Genomic DNA, 21,670 nt, shown 5'->3' with positions numbered 1-21,670 from the left:
AACTCTGCCTGTCAAACAAAAATGATCAATGGACTCTCAGAGGATACACAGGATTCAGAGTTTCCATGCTATTCATAATAACCAAAATTACTTACAAGAACCAGGGAAAGGTGACAGAAGCCCAAGAAAAAGATGAATAAAACAGAGCCCGATGTGACCCAGATGTTGGAATTCGCCAACAATTTTATGACATGTACCTTCTGTGATATGTAGATTCAATGCAGACATCATAAGATAAAAAAAATCTAAAAGAAAAAATGACTGCATGGGCTTATCAGCAATAGAGGAAAGAGCCAGTAAACTTAAATGAAGATAGATTAACAAAAGTCACCTGATTTGAAGAACACACACACAAAAAAAGATACTTTCTTAAAGATGAACAGCACACTCCCTAGATAACGACAGAAATAACAAATGTTAGCATGAATATGGATCAATTAGAACCTTCATACACTGAGAGCAGGAATCAAACAGTGAAGCTGCTGTGGAAGCCAGCCCGACAGTCCCTCAACAAATTAAATGGCATTTCTAGGTTGGGCATATGGCCCAGCAGCCAGACACCACTTGGGACACACATCTCACATCAGAATGCGTGGGCTTCAGTCCCTGCTCCTCTTCAAATTGCAGCCTCCTGCTGATGTGAACCCTAGGATGGTTCAGCAGGTGGGTCCCTGACACCACATGGGAGACCTAGATTGAAGTCCCTGGCTTCATCTGGGGAATGACCCAGTGTGTGGAAGGAAATAGTTCTCTCATTCTCCCTCTCTCACTTTTTCTTCTTGTCACTCTCTTCCTTTCACTCCTACCAAGAACAAAAAGAATTAAAAATAGGTATTCATATAAAAAGGTTTAATGAAGCTTGTTAACAGCACCACTCACAGTAGTTATAAGGTGGAAATTATCTGAATGTCCATCCTTGAAGAATGAACAAACTTCTAAGAGCAATCCCATTCACAATGCCTATACAAAAAAGTAAATATCTTGGAGTAAATTTAACCAAGGATATCAAAGGTCTCTACAATGAAAATTACAAAACATTAAAGAAAGAAATAGAAGAGGACACACGCACACAAAAGAACAATCTTCCATGTTCATGGATTGGAAGAATCAATATCATCAAAATGTCCATACTACTGAAAGCAATTTATAGATTTAATGCAATCCCAATCAAAATACCAAGGATATTCTTCTCAGATCTAGATAAAATGATGCTGAAATTCATATGGAAACACAGGAGACCCCAAATAGCTAAAGCAATCTTATACAACAAAAACAAAGTCAGAGGCATCACAATACCAAATTTCAAGATATACTACAAGCAGTTATAATCAAAACAGCCTGGTACTGGCACAGAAACAGATGGGTAGACCAATGGAACAGAATAGAAACTGCAGAAATCAACTCACACATCCTACAACCAATTTATCTTTGACAGGGGAGCTAAAATCAATCCCAGGAACAAGGACAATCTCTTCGACAAATGGTGCTGGGAAAACTGGATCTCCACATGCAGAAGTATGAAGCAAGGCCCCTACTTTACACCTTACACAAAAATCCACTGAAAATGACTCAAAGATCCAAATTTATGATTCAATACCATCAAATTATTAAAGAACATTAGGGAACTCCTGTAAGATATTGGCATAGGCAAAGACTTCTTGGAAAAGACTCCAGAGGCACAGGCAATCAAAGCTAAAATTGACAAAAGGGATTCCATCAAATTGAGAAGCTTCTGTACTTGCACAAGAAACAATCAGTAAATTGAAGAGGCAACTGACAGAATGGAAGAAATCATTTACAAACTATGCAGCTGATAAAGGATAAATATCCAGAATCTATAATGAGCTCAAGAAACTCAACAACAACAAAACAATTCAGCTAAGAAATGGACAAAGGACTTGAACAGGCATTTTTCAAAAGAAGAAAGCCAAATGACCAACAGGCACATGAAGAAATGTTCAGGATCATTAGCAATTAGGGAAGTGCAAATTAAAACCACAATGAGGTTTCACCTCACCCTAGTTAAAATGGCTTTCATACAGAAATCAAAACTCAACAGACACTGGTATGAATATAGGTCAAAAGGTACCCTAACCACTGTTAGAAATGTAAGCTAGTGCAGCCACTGTGGAAAACAATATGGGGATACCTTAGAAATCTGAATATAGACCTACCATATGATCCAGCCATCCTACTTCTGGGAATTTGCCCAAATGGAAAGAAATCAGCATATGAAAGAGTCATCTGTATCCCCATGTTTACTGCAGTTCAATTCACAATAGCTAAGATGTGAAATCAACCCAGATGTCCATCAACTGGAGACTGGATAAATTATGGAAGAGGTACATCATGGAATACTATACAGTGGTAAAGAAAATTAAATCCTGTCATTTGCAACATAGTAGATGCAACTGGAAAAGATTATACTTAGTGAAATAAGCCAGTCCCCAAAAGACAAATACCATATGTTCTCCCTGATGTGTGGTAACTAATACAGTACCTAAACCATCAGGGCACCGGATTCTGTCCTGCTTGCTTCTATTCCAGTCCAGCTCTCTGCTGTGGCCCAGGAAGACAGTGGAGGATGGCCCAAGTGTTTGGGCCCCTGCACCAACATGGGAGACCAGGAGGAAGCACCTGGCTTCTGGCTTCGGATCGGCGCAGCACATTGGCCGTAGTGGCCATTTGGGGGGTGAACCAATGGAAAAAGGAAGACCTTTCTCTCTCTCTCTCTCACTGTCTAACTCTGCCTGTCAAAAAAAAAAAAAAAAGGGTAATCTATAGAAGTGAAATTGACACTTTGAGATGCCCTTTTGTCTCAACTGTTGAGGGACAGTTTTTCCCCCCATACTATTTGTTGAACTCTTTATTTAGTGTAGGGTTAATCTGATGTGTATAAAGTTAATTGAAAATAGCTCTTAGTAAGAAATAATAATGGGACTAGAAGAAGGAAGAGGAAGAAGTGTGGGAGGGAGGGTAGGAAGGGAAGAATCACTGTTTTCCTAAATTTTTATATATGAAATGCATGAAGTGTGTACACCTTTAAGGTTTCTAGGTAAAAACAATACAAACATGGAATATACATACCATGGAATATTATTTAGTCATGAAAAGTAATGCTACCACATAAGTGAACTTCAAAAAGCATTATACTAAATCAAAGAAACCAGACACAAAAGGCCACAGATCATATGATTCCATTTATATGAAACATACAGAATACATAAAGGAAGAAAGCAGATTAGTAGTTGCAGGGACTGAGGAAGGAATGGAGAGTGCTTAATAGTACTTTGGAAGTGCACAGAATGATGGCTGCACACTACTGTGAAAGTTCTAACTTCCTGCAGGGTTTACAAGTGGTCACTTTGTTAACTGTGTTTTATCTCCATACAACAAAAATTTAAAAATATGAGCAATCTCAGGGACCTTTGGTACAATACCAAAAGGGTTAACACACATATAACAGAAACAGGGAATACAAAGAATGGAGAAGTTTACCAAACCTGGTTAAAAGGTATAAACTTAGAGATACAAACTGCTGAGTGATACACAAAGACACTGACTGAGAATCTTTCCTTACAATATACATAGTGTTTATCCCAGAAATTCAATAAAATAAAAGTAGAAAAACTGTAGCATCATTTCAGTATATTCAGAATAGGCAATGGACAAGTATCAATACTTATTCATGACAAAAAAAAAAACTCAGAAAACTAAGAATAGAAGGAAACTTCCTCAATTTCATAAAGGACATCAATTTAAAAAAAAACTACAATTAACATAGTTGATGGAGAAATATCACTTTCTCTCTAAGATTAGGGATAAGGTAAGAATGACACTTGTGCCACTTCTATTCAACATTATACTCCAGTCTTAATCTTCACAACAAGGATAAAGGAAAGAACTATAATAGAAATTTGGAGATCAAAACCAAAGAAATAAAACTTTCTATCTGCAGATAAAAGGATTATTTACACAAAAACCTATGGAATCTATAAAACTAATTAAATAGGTAAGTTTAGCAAAATGTAAAGATGTCAGTTAATACACAAAATCAATTTTAGTATCAAACAAAAATGAAAAAACAGTTCCATTTCTAATGCCTTCCCAAAACATAAAAATATTTACCAATACATTTAACAAATGATTCAGGAGACTTCCAGACTGAAAAATTACCAGATATTGCTGGGGGAAATTAAAGACAGAATGAATGAAGTTATACCATGTTCATGGATGTCAGTCCATCTCATGGGGCTGTAATAGAATGTCACACAGACACTGGGTGACGTTTAAAGAGAACAAGCTTGTTTCTCATGGTGCTGGATGCTGGGGGGGTCCAGGTGCCAGCATCTGGAGGTGGCCTTGCTATATCATCCCATGGCAGAACACAGGAGGGTGGGAAAGGGAGGGAAGAAAGGAGGGACGTGGAGCAGGAGTGAGAGAGAGAGACAGACAGCTAGAGATTGAACTCATCCTTTTATAACGAATCCAGTCCTAGAAAAACAGCATTGATCCATTCCTGTGAGCAGAGCTCTCACAGCCTAACCACATCTTATTAGTCCCTGCCTCCCAAAACTGTTGCACTGGGGACTAAGTTTCTAGTATATGCTTTAAGGGGAACACATTCCAACTATAGATTATAATTCAGTATTTGTGTCAGTCCTTCCCAAAATCACAGGTTCCATGTAACCCCAATCACAACACCACCAGTTTATTTTCTTCTGTAGAAATAGATGGGTTGCTTCTGAGTTTTATGTAGAGATCAAAGGATCTGGCTGGCATATGGACAGCAACCTTGAAAAAGAAAGAGCACAGACAACTGGTTCCCAGGCCATCTTAAAGCTACAGTAATCATGACACCATGGTTCTGTCCCAAGGACCTCCACTACAACTGGAGTAGAACAGGACACCCCAATGTAGATGCAAACTTTCAGGGTAGCTTGTTGACAAAGGGACCAAACCAACTCTTCAGGGAGACATTTCAGTAAGTGGTGCCATGGTAACTGGATATTCATATGAAGAAAATGGATCTAGATTCCTAGTTTATAATCTTCCCAAAACAGAATCCAAGGGGAACTATGCACTGAGACAGAAAGCTAAAATTATAAATAAGTCCTTAGAAGAAAACATAAGAGCATATTTTCGGTTCTGGGATGTGGGGGTGGGGAAAACAGAAAGGTTTCTTAGGTCATAAGAAACAATTATCATAAAACAATTCTGCCTTAAGAATAAAAGTGTAGGGGGTTGTGCTGTGGCATAGCGGGTTAGGCTGCTCTCTGCAGTGCTGGCATCCCATATGGGCATTTGTTCATGTCCCAGCTGCTCTACTTCTGATCACCAGCTCCCTGCTACTGTGCCTGGGAAAGCAGAGGAGGATGGCCCAAGTCTTTGGGGCCCTGCACGCACATGGGTGATCTAGAAGCTCCTGGCTTCGGCCTGGCCCTGAGTGAACCAGCAGATGGAAGATCTGACTCCCCCTCTCTCTGTAACTCTTTCAAATAAATAAATATATCTTTTTTTAAAAGTGTATTTATAACATGCATCATAATCAGAAAAAAATCAAATTTTCATTTATCCTAACTATCCCATTCTTTAGTGTTTTTTTTTAAGCTAACATGAGCTTAAAAGAAACTTTCAGGATACATCACTAATTTTTTTTTTTTTTTTTTTTTTTGGACAGGCAGAGTGGACAGTGAGAGAGAGAGACAGAGAGAAAGGTCTTCCTTTACCGTTGGTTCACCCTCCAATGGCCGCCACGGCCGGTGCACTGTGGCCAGGGCATTGCGCTGATCCGAAGCCAGGAGCCAGGTGCTTCTCCTGGTCTCCCATGCAGGTGCAGGGCCCAAGGACTTGGGCCATCCTCCACTGCACTCCCAGGCCACAGCAGAGAGCTGGCCTGGAAGAGGAGCAACTGGGACAGAATCCTGCGCCCCGACTAGGACTAGAACCCGGTGTGCCGGCGCTGCAGGCAGAGGATTAGCCTATTGTGCCGCGGCGCCGGCCACTAATTTTGTTTTTTAATACATTTGGGAGGCGAAGAGTCGGTGAGACACAGAGAACTCCCACCTACTGGTTCAGTCCTCAAACACCCACAATGGGTAGGGTTGGGCAAGGGCTGAAGCTAGCTCAGAGCCGGAGCTCAGGACCAAACTGGGACATTCAGACTCGCAGAGAGAGCATTGTAACCAGTGATGGACACTGCCAGGCCAAACAGCCACCCTAGGACACACTACTTGCATAAAATCCGGGAAACACGAATTGCACTTTCATCTGCTATGCCTCCATTTTTGTAAATGCTTATTTCCAGGGGGTGGCAGCCTCCTGCCAAGGATTGCCGATTTCACTGAAATGGGAATCATCTCTTAAATCTCTGAACCCTAAATATTCTGTGACAAGTTTCTTATCCCCATAACCTGCCAAGAGGTTGATCTTGATGCTACAAAACACAAAATGCCCGAGTTTACAAGGACTTTTTCCTCCCATCCCAGATTCTCTGAATAGCAAACATCAACTGGTTACCTCCATGTTTCTCGGTTTTATACAATTTAATTGTCTAACAGTAGACCACACCCAAATCAAATGCTTTACAGAGAAACCATTCCTCTCGCACGTGACTGCAAATCAGCCAATACATTGAGGTTTGTGTGTCCCCTACCCTCACCTGAAGCTGAGCAGGCTCTGATTTTAGTCAAAAGAACAGGACGGAAGTGATGCTGAGACAGTCGGCCCAGACTGCAGGATGCAGCAAACTGGCAGTCCCATGTCCTGTCTCTTAGAACCCAGTGGCCACACTGTAAGAGAGGAGACCCACAAGGTAAGAGCCTGCACGAACTTGAAGGCCACGCTGAGTGAACCGTGTTGGGAGTGAACCCTCCTGTCCGGCCTGAGACATCCACGCTGATACGAGGCTCAGAGACCACAAGCTCTTGCCAAGTCCTTCCCAAACCATAAAACCCAGAGTGAGCACTTAAGCATTGCTGTGTGGAGCCGCTAGCACAGGGAGAGGCTGGTTATACAATAAAGCCCCTGGACCACTGCCCGGTATTATACACCCCTCATCATAGACGAATTCTCCCCCAGTTGGAAGCCCCAGCACGCCAACCTCACTTGCCCTCAAGGCTGAACGGATCAACTCTATCACCTGTATGGTTCGGAAAAGGCCACGGAGGTGGGAGACAAACAACAGAGCCAGGCGCCCCAGAACACTCCACTGCTTTATTCTGATGCGCCCACAGTACAGAACCTTGCACACAGCTGTGAACGGGGTTACATTGCGTTGGGGGAGCACCTTCATTTTTGTTTCTGTCACCACTTTGAAGAAAGTTAAATCATTTCCAAAGAAAAAACATTTTAAGTTCCAAGTGTTTCAAGACCCAGCTTGCATTCTGTTGTGTCTGAGAAGGAAGGAGCTGGAAGATCTGGTGTTTTAGCGTTGTGGGTCAGAAGTCTTCACCATCTGGTTGAACCAGTCTATAATTTTCATATGCAACTTTTCATATCAAAAATGCTTCACTTTTACCTCTACCCACAAACAGATGCTGTTACACACACACACACACACACGCACACACACACAGCTAAATTCAAATCCAACCATGAATCACAGCATTACTAACAGGGAAAATGAACTTCTGCTGCCCTCTCCTGCTAAGACAATGAAATACTAAAATACCAGATGTATAAAGCTACAGCAAAATCCCCAAACCAAAAGCAATGGACATGTCATTTTCATTATGCTTCAATCAAAAATCAGACAACAACCAGAAAATGTATTGGTAATATTTATATTTTTGAAAGTTCCCCATTTGATACATGAGGTGTGGATTACAACTTATTTACAATAAGTGATTTCCCAAAAAAAAAAAAAAAAAGTAAAGAAAGAGGAAAGGGGGCAGGAAGGAATGGAGGAAGACAGGCTAACAGAAGAGGGGGAGAAAGGAGGAAGAGAGGAGATTGGGCAGGGGGAAAAGCTCCGAGGAGGACGGGAGAGGCAGGAGGAAGCAAAGGAAACCTATGTTCATAGACATCGCAATACGGGACGTGTATTTCCGAGAGAGAGACCTCTGCTGCTGTCGTACACAAGAAGCAGCACAAATGAACATTCCGCTAGATCAGAATTTGCTCAACTTTCTCTCCAGATGCACAATCCTCCTTTCAGCTTTTCAAAATGAAATGCAGAGGAATCTAAGATGCACTGTCCATAGACCTGCTACAAAAATCCCTGTGGCTCATCCCTCAACTCCACTCAGAGAAGCGGCTGAGCCAGACACACACAAAAAATATCGATGTGCAAATACAACTTTACTGATCACATCTGGTGCCACCTGGTAGCCACAGGTGACTGTCACTTGGTGATAACATTGGTTATAGCATCAAAAGGATCTCTTCATTTCCTGGGCCAGATCAGTGCATCCAATTAAACGGGGAGAAAAAAAAAAAAAAAAACGGGGCGGGGGAGGGCCAGAATCTGAACACTTAAAAATGCCAGTAACTTCCATATATCACTTTCCCACCCCCCATCACCCCCACAAAAAAATAAAAAGGCTTTTAAAGCTCTAAATATACTTTTTTTTTTTCCTTTCCATAGTGTGATTGCGCCTAGGGCTATGTGTTTAAGTATAGCAGGTGCAATTACTAGCAATTCCTGGCTGTGCACCCTGGACTGCCCCACGCCTAGGAGGAGGTACAGAATAAATTAAATCCTTCTACTTAGGCAAACAAGCCCAAGAGGAAGGAGCATAACCCTGCTTGTGAGTATCCAGCGGCATTGAGGGTATTCTTTCTTTTTTTTTTAATTTTTTTTAAAAGGCAAATGTTAGAGGAAAATATACTAAAACTTAAAAGGACAAAACCTAACATTGAAGGAAAACAACTAGGACATTCGCATGATGAGAAAAAGGAATGCATGCTTTGATTCAGAGTATGACATGGGTTGGTTTTCACTCATACAGTTGTCCAGGCCCACAGCCCAAGGCCTCAGTCTCGTTCTAAACCACAGGGCTGTGTGTATTGTTTTCTTCCAAAGACACTCGTAATCCTATCCCTGAAACCAATATGGTAGGGAATGGGTTGGAGTGATCCTCACTAACTACAATATTTGCTATTTAAAAAATATATTTATATATAGTTCTGAAAATCATGACGCAAACAAAATAGAACACCAAGATGCATTTGTCACAATTAACTCGAGTTGCAGCAACAGCAGAATTGTGGGAAGGGACAGAGAGGGCGGCTGCCAATGCAGCAAGTGCGTCCTTAAAAATGTCACATAGTGCAACAGTCAGCTTACCTCAGTTACTCTGCGTCACTGCACACAACGTGACAAACGTCACATTGTCACTCTCAGTTAGGAAAGAAAAAGACAGCGTTTTCTTCTCAGAAGTTGCCCTGTGGATTGTAGACATATAGCTCTATCGCGGCTTCCTTAAATACACCAAAATTTGGCTTTAGTCTTCTCAGTTTGGAATGATCAACACACAAAATTGACATCCAGGATCACCCGTGTCATTTCCACCTTCACTCTGATGGCAGTGTAAGGTGCAACAAAAAGAAAAAAAGGGACCCTGGCCTCTCTCGTCTCCAGTGACTGCATTGCATTCCGATGGGCGGAGGTTCTTGATAAACCTGGGATTTTCACATCTCCTATCTAAAAAGATGAATTCTGGGCAAAAAAAAGTTTATACTACCAAAAATCAACGTGATGCAGAGTCACAAGGAAAGGGCTAAAACCAAAAGGGCGGAGAAGAAAGGTCACACACGATCCTCCAGCATCAGTAACTCAACTGGCGCCTCGGCTCCCACACCTTGGAAGTACGGTGCCTCCTCTGGCAGCCTCTGCCACCTTCACGTTGAAGCCCCATGAACTTCTTTTTTTGTAAATCTAGGAATTCCATCAACCCACGTTGTGTTTGGTGCTGTGCGTGATGTTTTTAATGCTATTTCTCTTTAGGAATGGACGATGTCAAGTGTTGTTTACAAAGTTACCTAGGTGACAATATCCGCCACCAGCTGACTCCTAAGGACGCACTCTACCTCCTGGCCCTGGAGCACTTCCCAGGGAAGAAAGCGCAGTGGCAACTCCTTTTTCCTTTCTCTTGGAAACAATAACACTGTATATTCTGCTTTATATTTCAATGGAAGAAAGAAAATATACAGGCCCATATTTATATTATATTTCTAGTAAGAGCAACAGTAGTTCATATGCTCGTGTTTGCTACTATCACAATTTAACATATGAACAAAGACTCAGCCCTACACCTTGGATACTGCGGAAGGGGACGGCTGAGGATTATCAACTCACTGCTGCCCATCTACCACGAGCAAGCGCATCCTGGACGTCAACCCAGGACACACGCCTTTCAGTACATCACAATGCAGCCATATTAAGTCCGTACGTACTGTACACAGGTTGTACCAGGGACTTTCCTACCCCTCGGTATAAGATTCCTCTTTTAAGTACAAAGCAGAGAGCCAATAAGATACATCTATAATACAGCCCTAGATTTTGTTTTTTTGTTTTTGTTTTTGTTTTCTTAAACAATTTGGTCACGATGCACCTTTGATATAAAAGCATTTTTAAACTTTATTATTAATACTCAGGACATTAGGAATTTCCAGATTTTTTCAGTAGCATTTGTAGAACCACTTTTGGTAACAAATACAGTAGTTAGGAATACGCATCCAGTTCAGAATGCATAATGTTTATCCTGAATCCTTTCCGGCTAAAAACAGGGTGGGCACTGTGATGAGATATAGAACGAGAAATCTACAAAAAACACTGTAACATGTTTGTTTGTTTTTTCCCAGAGGCTACATCCTCTTTTGCTGGAATACTTTATAAATACATATTAAAAAGTAAGGCAACAACTCCAAACAGTCCAAGCTGTTTGCTCAACTCTGTTCCCAATTGGATTCACAATCCTGGCGATCAATTTCATGGTTAGACTTTAGTGTTTGTCTTTCTCATTTCATATGGTCCAAAAGGATGTTTTTCTGACATTTCTAAAACATCTCTGGTCTGTGTGTGTTCAGTGATGTATGCAACCAATACTGGCCAGGGACTGAAGCTTGTGCAGCCCCAGTGCCTGTTTTCAAAGGATTCAAGACACTGATTTGGATCCACCATCGACTCACGCATGAATCCAAAACTCCCCTCCCTACTATGTTTATCACCTCTTCTCTTCTGACTCTTAATTTTCAAACGAAAGGAGCACCAGGGCTACCTGGCGACTGGAAAGATGTTCACCCCAGTAAACAAAACTTTCTCTATCAGGGGCCTTAATAATTCATGGCCCCCTTCCACATGGACATTCAACTCATGAAGATGTGCAAAAGGAAAAGATGTCAAATTACAGTCAAGTTATCCAGAGGAGGATGGCATACAAACTTACAAGGAAATGACAGTCTTTTTTTTTTCTTTCTTTACTATAAATACATTTAACAGCTTAGCAGAAAGACAAGCTAAATTTAAGATTGTTCACATTTGAAAATTTTATCATACTCTCTGCTAGTGATAAATAAGGAACTCCTGATAATGGAATTTTAACATAGCAATTTCATCAACAGATCTCTGAAGACTGCTGTTTCGTGTTTTAAAGAGGGTTAGAACAATGATTACGTTTGCAAAGTTCTGAGAAGTCCATCTACTGTCCAAACTTTGGATTTGAAGTCCTTATTTTTTTCCTTTACTTAGAGACAGGTATATACAGTGCTGTTGTAACAATGAAACAAATGTGAAATCTACTGTAAAGTTGCACAATACAGAAAACTGCTGCTCCATCTTCTACTACATAAATGTGTGGCTCCACAGGTTAGCTAGCTTGCCGGCGTTGTCTCTGTTAGGTTGGAATTATCCCGTCGCGTCTAAGGCCTCTCTTTAACTCCAGGTCCTCCAACTTCTTCCATAACTCTTCACGCTCCTTTTCTTTCTTTTTCTCACTGGGGGAGAGAAAACAACATAAGCAACCGAGAAGCGGGGGAGATTCTCCACCAACAGCTGCCTGTAACACATTTTTCCCGTCAATGTTTGAAAAGCCTCCAAAGGCTCACAGGAAGCTGGCGCATGTCCTCATTTTGGGTTTTCCTCTCCTGTGCTTGCATTTTATGATTTTTTTTTTTTTTTGCTACCTACATAGGCACAAAAGTAGCATTACTCCACAGAGCAGATGACAAGGGTATTTTAAGATGCCATATTAATATCCCTTTATACTTAGCTTAATGGGGAAAATCAGCTTCAAAATCACTGAGCAACCGGCTGGGTGGACTTCCACCATCAGCTGGCCCAGACCATGGCCTGTCAGTGTGCTCTGGGGCCTCGGGGGACTCTAGGTTTTTGGATGTCTCCAAAATGGCTTCTCCACAAGGACAGTGGACATGACACTGACACAGAGAAAAGAGTGGGATCAGGAACACCACCTTCCCCGCTCTGCTCCTATCTGCTTTTCCCACACCAGCAATATGCCAACTCCTTAGGAGCTTGGGAGAAACTAAGACCTTGCAATTTCAGTTTAATTAACGACTGGGGCCGACTTTGGTTGATATCATTATCTGTTCACTCTCTAATGTACCAAGACTTCAACTTTGGTTCAGTATCAGTTTTACTGGTGATTTCCAGTCCTTCAGATTTCACTGACGAAATTTACTGTAAAACTGGATTCCAACATATAGTCAACAAACTGTATTTTGCCAAGGACATTTAGGAATTCGCAGATTTTAGCCAAAGACAGCAAGTGTTAACATCAACCAAGTAGGAATACACAGCTATACTGTAAACTGAATGAAGTTGGTTTATTCAACATCATTCACTGTACTGTTCCTAGTTCTCCTCATCTTGACCTCTGAGTCCACAAACTCCGATGATGCCGGAAAAGAGGGGCCCCGCCAATCCAGGCACAGCAACGTGGTCCCTGCGCTTTGTCAGCAAGGACTTAACTTCGGCCACAGCGCAAGTTTTACTGCTCGGGAGAGTGCTTGCTCGCCCTCTCTGCCTTATAAAGAAATAAATCTCTCAGGGCCAGCCCAGTGGGTTAAAGCCCCAGCCAGCAGCCCAGCATCCAAATGGGCACCAGTTCAAGTCCAAGCTCCTCCACTTCCCATCCAGCTCTCTGCTGTGGCCTGGGAAAGCAGTAGAAGATGGCCCAGGTGCTTGGGCCCCTGCGCCCGCGTGGGAGACCCAGAGGAAGCTCCTGGCTCTGGATTAGCTCAGCTGTGGCAGTTGAGGCCATTTGGGGTAGTGAACCAGCAGATCGAAGACCTCTCTCTCTGTAATTCTGCCTTTCAAATAAATAAATCTTTAAAAAAAAAAAAAAAAAAGGAAAAAAAGAAATCTTTCAATAAAAAAAACCTCCAGAAAAATCAAAGTAGTTTGCTATCCTCATTCCTCTAGAGTCATGAGGGAATGCTAGGCTGTGTAACGAGTATCAGCATTTCATAATCAATATTTTGATAACCTAGGCCTTGATTGCTATAATCAGATTTCTATAGAACCTAACTCTTACTGGGCGTAACAGAATTACCTATCTGGCAATTCTGACCATGAGAAAGTGCATTAGCACGGCAGGAGCAAGATTAGACAATCCTCAACAACAACCTGGCCGTAGAGGTTAAGGACTTGTGTTTCTCGAAGGCCACAGAGCAGAGTGAAACGGCGCGTCACAGACCTGAAGGTCTCAGCAATGCACACAGCCAACAGAAGGACACCCTCACAAATGAAAAGCGAAAGGCAAATCTAGCAAGTCACTACTTTTCTGCAAGCACTCATCATCTTCTTGCTGAAGTGTCTCGCTCGTGTTCTTGACCCACAGTTGAATGGCCATCAATGCAAACTGTCCTCTAGGGCCTCTCCTACAGATGAACTTCATGCCGCTGACAACGTTATCTTTAAAAAGTCTGAGCATCTCTGATAGAGTTAACTATCATTCCACTCTTTCCCACCTTCCTTTCTCCCTGTAGGTGGAAATTTTAAAACCTAGCCACAGTGTCATGCTGGGGATATTGTCAAATTCGCTTCCAATTTCAATTGTACGAGGCACTGATGTTGGCGTATGTAGCTAAGAACGCTAAATACTTCTTCCACCCACCATTTTCAGATTTGCAATACTTCAAAATTAGATCTGAACAGAAACCATTGATTTCTTGACACCTGGAAGTGAAATCTTCCATCCACTTCTCTGGTAATATCAAATGTATCTCCCAATTCTCTGATCCCAGCACCAACTCTGTAGAGAGACAAGTGGTTCCATCTGCTCCGTAGAACCTTCTATTGCTCATATAGCCAAGTATTGCCCTGGCTTAAAAAAAAATCGTTCTCTTCTGTGAAGAAAGTCTACTCGCAATAACTCACTTTAATATGCCAGAGTATCTGAATTAATCACACAGTTCTGTCTATTCCTAGTCCTCCTGGCTCATTTTTTTTTTTTTTAAACAAGGGTTTGGACTTAGTTCAGATGACAAAAGATCAGGCAGCAGCTTTATTATTGAAATTTTACTAAATATGAAAGATTAATTGAATAATCATAATGAGCTCTCAGAGTGGCCGCGTAGCCTACTGTTTCAGACGCTGACTGAAGGAGTACTTGGGTTAGACACCACCTCAGGCTCCTGACTCAGCTGCGAGGCAGCAGTGATGGTCCTACCGCTCGAGTCCCTGCCACCCGCACAGCAGACCTGGCTGAGCTCCTGGTTTGGCCCAACCCAGTTCCAGCCATTGTGGGCCCGATGGAGTGAACCATGGATGGGGACCTTCTCTCTCTGTCTCTGTGTGCATCTAATAAACCAAAATATTTTAAACAAAATAAGCTTTTAGGTGCTCCCAAACAGGATGTTCTGGGCAATGCAATCTTTAGTGGAATATCACAGTAATCAAATGTGCTCTTGGCCCCCTATTTAAGTAACTTTAAAAAAAAAAGATTTAAGTTTGGGGCAAGAAGGCTGTTACAAACTTAATGATTGATAACAACTGCTAATATAGTGAATTAAGAGTTGTTTTTGGGCCTGTGTTGTGGCGTAGCAGGTAAAGCCACCGCCTGCAGTGCTGGCATCCCACATGGGTGCCGGTTCGAGTCCCAGCTGCTCGTCTTCTGATCCAGCTCTCTGCTGTGGCCTGGGAAAGCAGTAGAAGATGGCCCAAGTGCTGGGCCCTGCACCCGCATGGGAGACCAGGAGGAAGCTCCTGAGGAAGAAGCTCCTGGCTCCTGGCTTCAGATCAGCCCAGCTCAGGCCACTGTGGCTGTCTGGGGAGTAGGCCAGCAAACAGAGGACTTCTCTCTCTCTCTCTGCCTCTGCCTCTCTGTAACTCTGCCTTTCAAATAAACAAATAAATCTTAAAAAAAAAAAAAGTCATTTAAATTGCAAGTATGGCATGACATCCCATAATTGACATTTATTCCAAAACTGTGCTAAGCAATCTCAGCTTCTTCTGTATACAGCTAAATATCTGCCATATTCCCTAACAAGCTGCATTTCATAAATGTCCACGGTGACTGAAAAAAATCACTGCACTAACACGTCACCCTCTGCCACCAAACCTTTCTTCTCATTGCTCTTCTACTCAGTAAAAGAGAAGCAACATACTCAAAATCAGCAAAGCAAGGGGTCAGAAACAGCTTTTTCCAGAAAGGTGAGCACGGGCCTGGGTCTGAGCCCTCGAACCACCCCCCCCCCCCCCGCCCCGGGACCCTCTAAGGACCATGGCCTTGGGAGATTCAAAACTGACACTTGCTCCTGGGCGACCAAAGGCCAGTCACAAGGCCCAGCTACGAAGAAGAGCTCTCAAGACTTTCCGAGTTCTCTCCACACCTTTTGGAAGACAACCAAAGTTGGACACACAAAAGGTCTTCAAAATACGTACTGTGAAACATCTATGCAAGGACTTCAAACTCTTTGCACCAAAAAAAGTTAACTTTTCAATCCATCTGCCATGAACTTTTTGAAGAACCAAATGACCAAGCTGAATAATATAAACCGCACTAAGGAAGGCCCACGATGCCAGAGCCTTACTGTAGGAAGCTCCAGTGGTATTTGCTTCCTTTTGGCCTTAGACATGGGAACGGCAGGCTGCTAGGCTCCATGTCCTTTGTGCTGTCTTTCAAACTGCAAGGAGGGTGAGTATCTGGTGTAGCGGTGAAGACACCACTGGGACGCCCACATGCCACATGCGAGTGCCCGAGTCCCAGCTCTGCTGCCAATTCCAGCTTCCTACTAATGTGCACCCTGGGAGGCAGCAGGTGATGGCTCAAGGACTCGAGGCCTGCCACCCATGTAGAAGACCCAGACCAACTTCGGGGCTCCTGGCTTTGGTCTGGCTCAGTCTAGCTGTTGCAGGCATATAGGGAGTGAACCAGAAGATGGGAGGAATAACCTTGCTTTTGTCTCCCTCTCTGCTTTTCAAATAAATAAAAAAATTTTAAAATAATAAGAACATTGCAATGAGTCTGTTGAGTTCTAGAGTTGAGTTCCTGTAAGTCTGGAGCCAAAGTGCTGGACAAATGGCGCCACATCCCTCCTGGGGGTGGCCTAGGTCGAGCGAGTTCCGGATGAGAGTGACCCAGCTGGCAAGCCACATGCTGATGGCTTTCCACAGGCCTGATACGGCAATTCTGTGCCAGACTCTCAACCCTGAAGCATAACTGGGATATTTCTGGAAGGAAGGGAGGAGAGCAGGCTCCAACAACATGACACTGTCACACAGCTTCGCGACCGGTGGGCACCAGCAAACACAGAGCTGATGAGCATGCAAGAGTGAAGACATACGTAGGTAAAACTGCACTGTGCTTATGAGGTGGGGAGCCACCGGGCAATATCGGCAAAGGGCAAGGAAAGAACTCAGTAGTTGTATGCACGTCTGACAAAAAAGCTTTAAAAAGTTACCGCTGACGATCTGACTTGTATGTGGCTGTCAGCTCATCAAACATGGTGCTGTTCATCTCCATAAACGCCTTCAACACGTTGTACACCAGTGCCACGATGGCCCTGTAAGCAGAGAGGGGGGAGCGTCCGGTCAGCCACCTGCAGCAGGCGCCCAGGAGGAGCACAGATGCGTGACCTGTGTCTGGAGGCGCTCCTTCGTGCACAGAGCTCACCCCCGACCCCCGGCTGGAGCCACTGAAATGACTCACAGTCCACTTCCAGTTCAGGAGGCTTCTACGCTTTACTGTTCAAGGCAAAACATCTTTCCTAGCGGTAGCAGACTTAGGAAAAAAGAAAAAAAAAAAAAAAACCCTTAAATGTACCCTTCTAGAAACACACTTGCTCACAGCCTCTTGATAACTCTTAATAAAAAGGCAAGAACAACTTAAGTGTCTCTTACCTGAAATGCCTGGGACCACAAATGCCGATTTTTTCAGAGTTTCGGGACTGAGAACTATTTGCACAGACTTTTTACCAGCTGAGCACCCCAACTCTGGAAATCCAAAATCTAAAACTGGCTGAGCATCAAGGTGGAAATCAGAAAGTTCCACGTTTTAGAGTATTTTTGTAATTTTAGATTTGGGATGCTCAACTTTTATAAAAATAAAGCAACTTTACCCTAAAATAAGTTTATCTGTGGCCACACTGGCCCTCAAGACCTGCAAGTGCATAGAATTTTACTTGTCAAATATCACACATAATCCATCAAAATCAGAAGCTGTCCCCATGGAAACAAACATGTTTACACACAGAATTCATATTCAAAGGTATGATAGCAAGCCTCTGTAAACTGAGCGGTTTAATAGGAGTTCTCTATTAACTGTGATTTCTATCAGTCCATCCATTCTGCTGACCCTATACAGATGCTGATAAGATAACTGGAAGGGCCAGCACTGTGGAGTAGCGGGTGGAGTCGCCACCTGCGGTGCCAGCATCCCTTAAGGGCGCAGGTTTGAGTCCCAGCTGCTCAACTTCCAATCCAGCTCTCTGCTATGGCCTGGGATGGCAGTGGAAGATGGCCCATAGTCATTGGGCCCCTGCACCCGCATGGGAGACCCGGAAGAAGCTCCTGGTACCTGGCTTCGGATAGGCACAGTGCCAGCCATTGCAGTCAATTGCGGAGTGGACCAGCGGATGATGGAAGACCTCTCTCTCTGCCTCTCTTTCTCTCTCTGTGTAACTCTAACTTTCAAATAAATAAATAAATAAGTTATCTCTTTAAAAAAAAAAAAAAAAAAAAAAAGCTAACTGGAAGCTGCTGATGGTTGCTATTAGCTGTGGCACCCGAGCCAGGGCACAGGCGAGGGTGGCAGCCCAGCCTTCTCAGCTGAAAGGACAGGTCCCTGGCAACGCGAGGGTGCACCGTGAGGGGCTTGGGGGCTTCCGGCTACAGTCTCAGTAGCAGTGCCTTTGGCCGAAATACACAAGTTTGTTTCCATTTTCTTTTTTTTTTTTTTTTTTTTTTTTTTTGACAGGCAGAGTGGACAGTGAGAGAGAGAGAGAGACAGAAAGGTTTTCTTCCGTTGGTTCACTCCCCAATGGCCACTGTGGCCGGCGCACTGCGCTGATCCGAAGCCAGGAGCCAGGTGCTTCTCCTGGTCTCTCATGTGGGTGCAGGGCCCAAGGACCTGAGCCATCCTCCACTGCCTTCCCGGGTCACAGCAGAGAGCTGGCCTGGAAGGGGGGCAACCGGGACAGAATCCAGCGCCCAGACCGGGACTAGAACCCGGTGTGCCGGTGCCGCAGACAGAGGATTAGCCTAGTGAGCCGCGGTGCCAGCCTGCTTCCATTTTCAACAAATGTGTTCCCAATACCACTGAAAAAAGAAGTCATAAAAATTAAGCTTTGCATTAAATAAACTGCAAGTCTGACCTTTCCCAAAACATGTATAAGAAGTACATTTGGGGGGCTGGAGCTGTGGCATAGCGCGTGCAGCCGCCACCTGCAATGCTAGCATCCTTTATGGTGCCAATTCAAATCCCAGCTGCTCTACTCCCAATTGAGCTCCCTGCTGATGGCCTGGGAAAGCAGCAGAAGACAGCCCAAGTGTTTGGGCCCCTGCACCCATGTGGGAGACTCAGAGGAAGCTCCTGGTCACAGCCATCTGGGGAGTGAACCAGCAGATAGAAGATCTCTCTCTCTAACTCTTTCAAATGACTCAATCAGGGAGGGAGGGAAACAGGAGGGGGAGAGGAGGGCAGGGGAGGGGAGGGGAGTGAAGATTGGGGCTAGACACTGAATTTCTTGAAGACTTTCAACCTTTTTTCCTAGAGAATATACATCACAACTAACTTGGATGTCAAGAAGTGCATGTCGGGAAAACACAAGCACATTCAGACCACTTCCCTCTTCACAGCCCTTCAGTGTTTCCTCGTCACCGCCTTGGTGAGACCTCACGTGGGCCCCGTTCCACCTTCCAGCAGCCTGCCCAAAAACTTGTGCTCAGCCCCCAGCCTCAGAGTTCTAACAGCCTAACACGTGTTTTCTATGTCACCGTGCCTCTCTGTGTGATGGACGGATCCGCTGAGCAGCCCATCACGTCCGTCTGCCAAATCCCAGCCCCTCATCAATATCCACCAACCTCCCCCTCGGCTCCAGAGCGCTCCCTTCAGACAGGGCAGAGCCTCTCAAGTCAACAGCTCCTGTTCATCCGTGGGCCTCCCCGCTACTCAGTAAATCCCTAAAAGGTAGGGATTCCTCTTTGTGCCTGTCTGCGGAGCATTTGGCCCAGTGAGCATTTGAGACATTTTGACAGGCACAACGGGAAGGAAGATGACAGGAAAGGCCAGAGAGCGAGAGAGAGAGATGGAGGGAAGGAGGAAGTGACGAGACTCAAGCCCGCGGCCATGTCGCGGCACAGCTGGCTAGGCCGCTGCTTGGGCACCACACCCGGCAGCACACTGTCTGGCTCCAGTCCCAGCTAAGACATCCCGGGAGGCAGCAGATGACGGCTCAAGTACTTGGGCCCCTGAAGGCCACATGGAAGACCCAGATGGAATTTCTGGCTCCAGGCTTTGACTTGACCCAACCCTGAGTGTTATCGGCATTTGGGGAGTGAACCAGTGGATGGCAGACCTCTGTCTCTCTCTCTCTCTGTCACTCTCTCTGTCACTCTGCCTTGCAAGTAATGAACATAAATAAACAACTGTTAAAAACTGAAAACCTACGGATTCCAGTGTTCTTTTGAAATCCTGTAAAGACTGGAGAACATGATGGGCAGGATGACGTTCGAGTTCTCTTCTATCAAGCTCATGATGTACTCGTTATTCCAATAATACAGGGCTCTCTCTGCCACCTGCGGGAAAGGAAAAACAAGATGTTAGGCGAGAGAAAAAGACAAAGATACACCAGAACTGTAATCTCTCCAAACAAAAGTAGTTTAAAAGACTACTTTTCAAAGTTAAAAAAAAAAAAAAAACGGATTTAAAACTAATCGCATTTTATATTTTTTAAAAATCTCTCAGAAAGATCCAAAGCGCTTCATCAACATCAGCTGGAGAAGACAAAGGCCGTTTTCCTGCCCGCCATTCCAGTCTCCTCTGTCTTCCCATCTCCTTGCACTGTAGACTTCTGCCTGCACAGCTCCCAAGCTGCGAACATCTCCAGCCGACCTGCACCCCCACATGGCTCCCCTCCTGGCTCACCTGGCTCACCTGGCTCGGCCTGCACGCTCAGGCCCGCCACAGACCCGGCCCCGAGTGTGCACCACAGGGGGACTGCACCAGCACAGCACCAGCCACCACAGAGGCATCTCTGTGACGGGTACACAGCGGCTCAGAGGCACTGGGAAACCCAGCCTAGGGTCACAGCGCTCGCAAAGGGTAGGGACCCAAGTCCCTTCCTTTAAACGGGGCAAGCCAGGAGGTGGCTGCTCAGTTTCTGGACGTGCAGGGACACGGCTGCATCCCCCCTGCTTGCCCTCTCAGAGCCCTTCCCTCGCCCACCACACAGACTCGAACTGCACCTGCTGCATGCGTGTGGGGCTCATCGTGGATTTTACGGATTCCAAGGAACATCTCAGAAACAAAACCTACAAGCTCTACAAGGAGAGGTCCCCTGCGGGGAGAGGAAAGCAGCAGACAGGAGACTGAGTGCTAGAAGAGGACAAACAGTACAGGACGCACCACCAAGAAATGAGTACTGCTCTATTGACATCATTCAATCTGGTTAAAAAAAAAAAATCCTGGGACCTGCTCAGCATTAGCCCCTGAGAATACAAAGAAAAAAATCACTTCTGAAGGTTGATGGCACGCCTGGCCCGGCTAAGTGGTTCACATACACAGTATCTCATTTAATTCTCACAACCAGCAAAGAGCTGCTATCACCATCCCCAGTCTGAAGAGGAGGAACCGGAGGCTTAGAGAAGGTAAAGTGCGGGCTCAAGGCCACACGGCTAGCGGGGGGCACACTCCCACGTCTCTGCTCTTAACTTCTCCCCTCTGCCATCCCCCCAAAGCTGATAACTAGCGGGGAAAGGAGGCAGGGGCAAGCCCGTGCCATCCCGAGTGGTGACAGACGCTGCATCAGACAGAGGCGTAGGACACCCCGGTTAAGGTCTGGCTGAATGACCCAGCTGCCCTGGGGAGCCATGGGGAGGCAGGCACGTGCCCCGGCAGGAAGCAATGACTGCGCTGTGGAGCATGAAGGGAAGGGCATCCCCAGCAGAGGACGGTGGGGCAGAGGCACCCCCATCAGCAGTGCGTCTCGAAACCACCTGAGCAAGCGGCGTGGCCGATGCGGCCAGAACAGGAGCCCGGAGGGGAGG

General features: G+C 44.7%; 1 protein-coding gene across 5 annotated transcripts in view; it reads right to left on the bottom strand.

The window, feature by feature from the left end:
- Nucleotides 1–7,195: 7,195 nt before the first annotated feature.
- PPP2R5E (protein phosphatase 2 regulatory subunit B'epsilon) overlaps nucleotides 7,196–21,670 on the bottom strand; it is a 178,066-nt gene continuing 163,591 nt past the window's right edge. For all 5 annotated transcript variants that reach the window (XM_070065058.1, XM_070065059.1, XM_051826410.2 and 2 more), the window contains 3 exons: nucleotides 20,073–20,200; nucleotides 16,867–16,968; nucleotides 7,196–11,937 (listed from right to left, as the gene is read on the bottom strand). In XM_070065058.1, coding sequence (XP_069921159.1) covers nucleotides 11,838–11,937; nucleotides 16,867–16,968; nucleotides 20,073–20,200 — 330 coding nt within the window. In that variant the 3' untranslated portion in view covers nucleotides 7,196–11,837. The remainder of the gene's footprint in view (nucleotides 11,938–16,866; nucleotides 16,969–20,072; nucleotides 20,201–21,670) is intronic.

Source organism: Oryctolagus cuniculus, chromosome 20 (assembly GCF_964237555.1).
Source record: "Oryctolagus cuniculus chromosome 20, mOryCun1.1, whole genome shotgun sequence".
Lineage (NCBI taxonomy): Eukaryota > Metazoa > Chordata > Mammalia > Lagomorpha > Leporidae > Oryctolagus > Oryctolagus cuniculus.
This window is presented reverse-complemented; position numbering and strand designations above follow the sequence as displayed.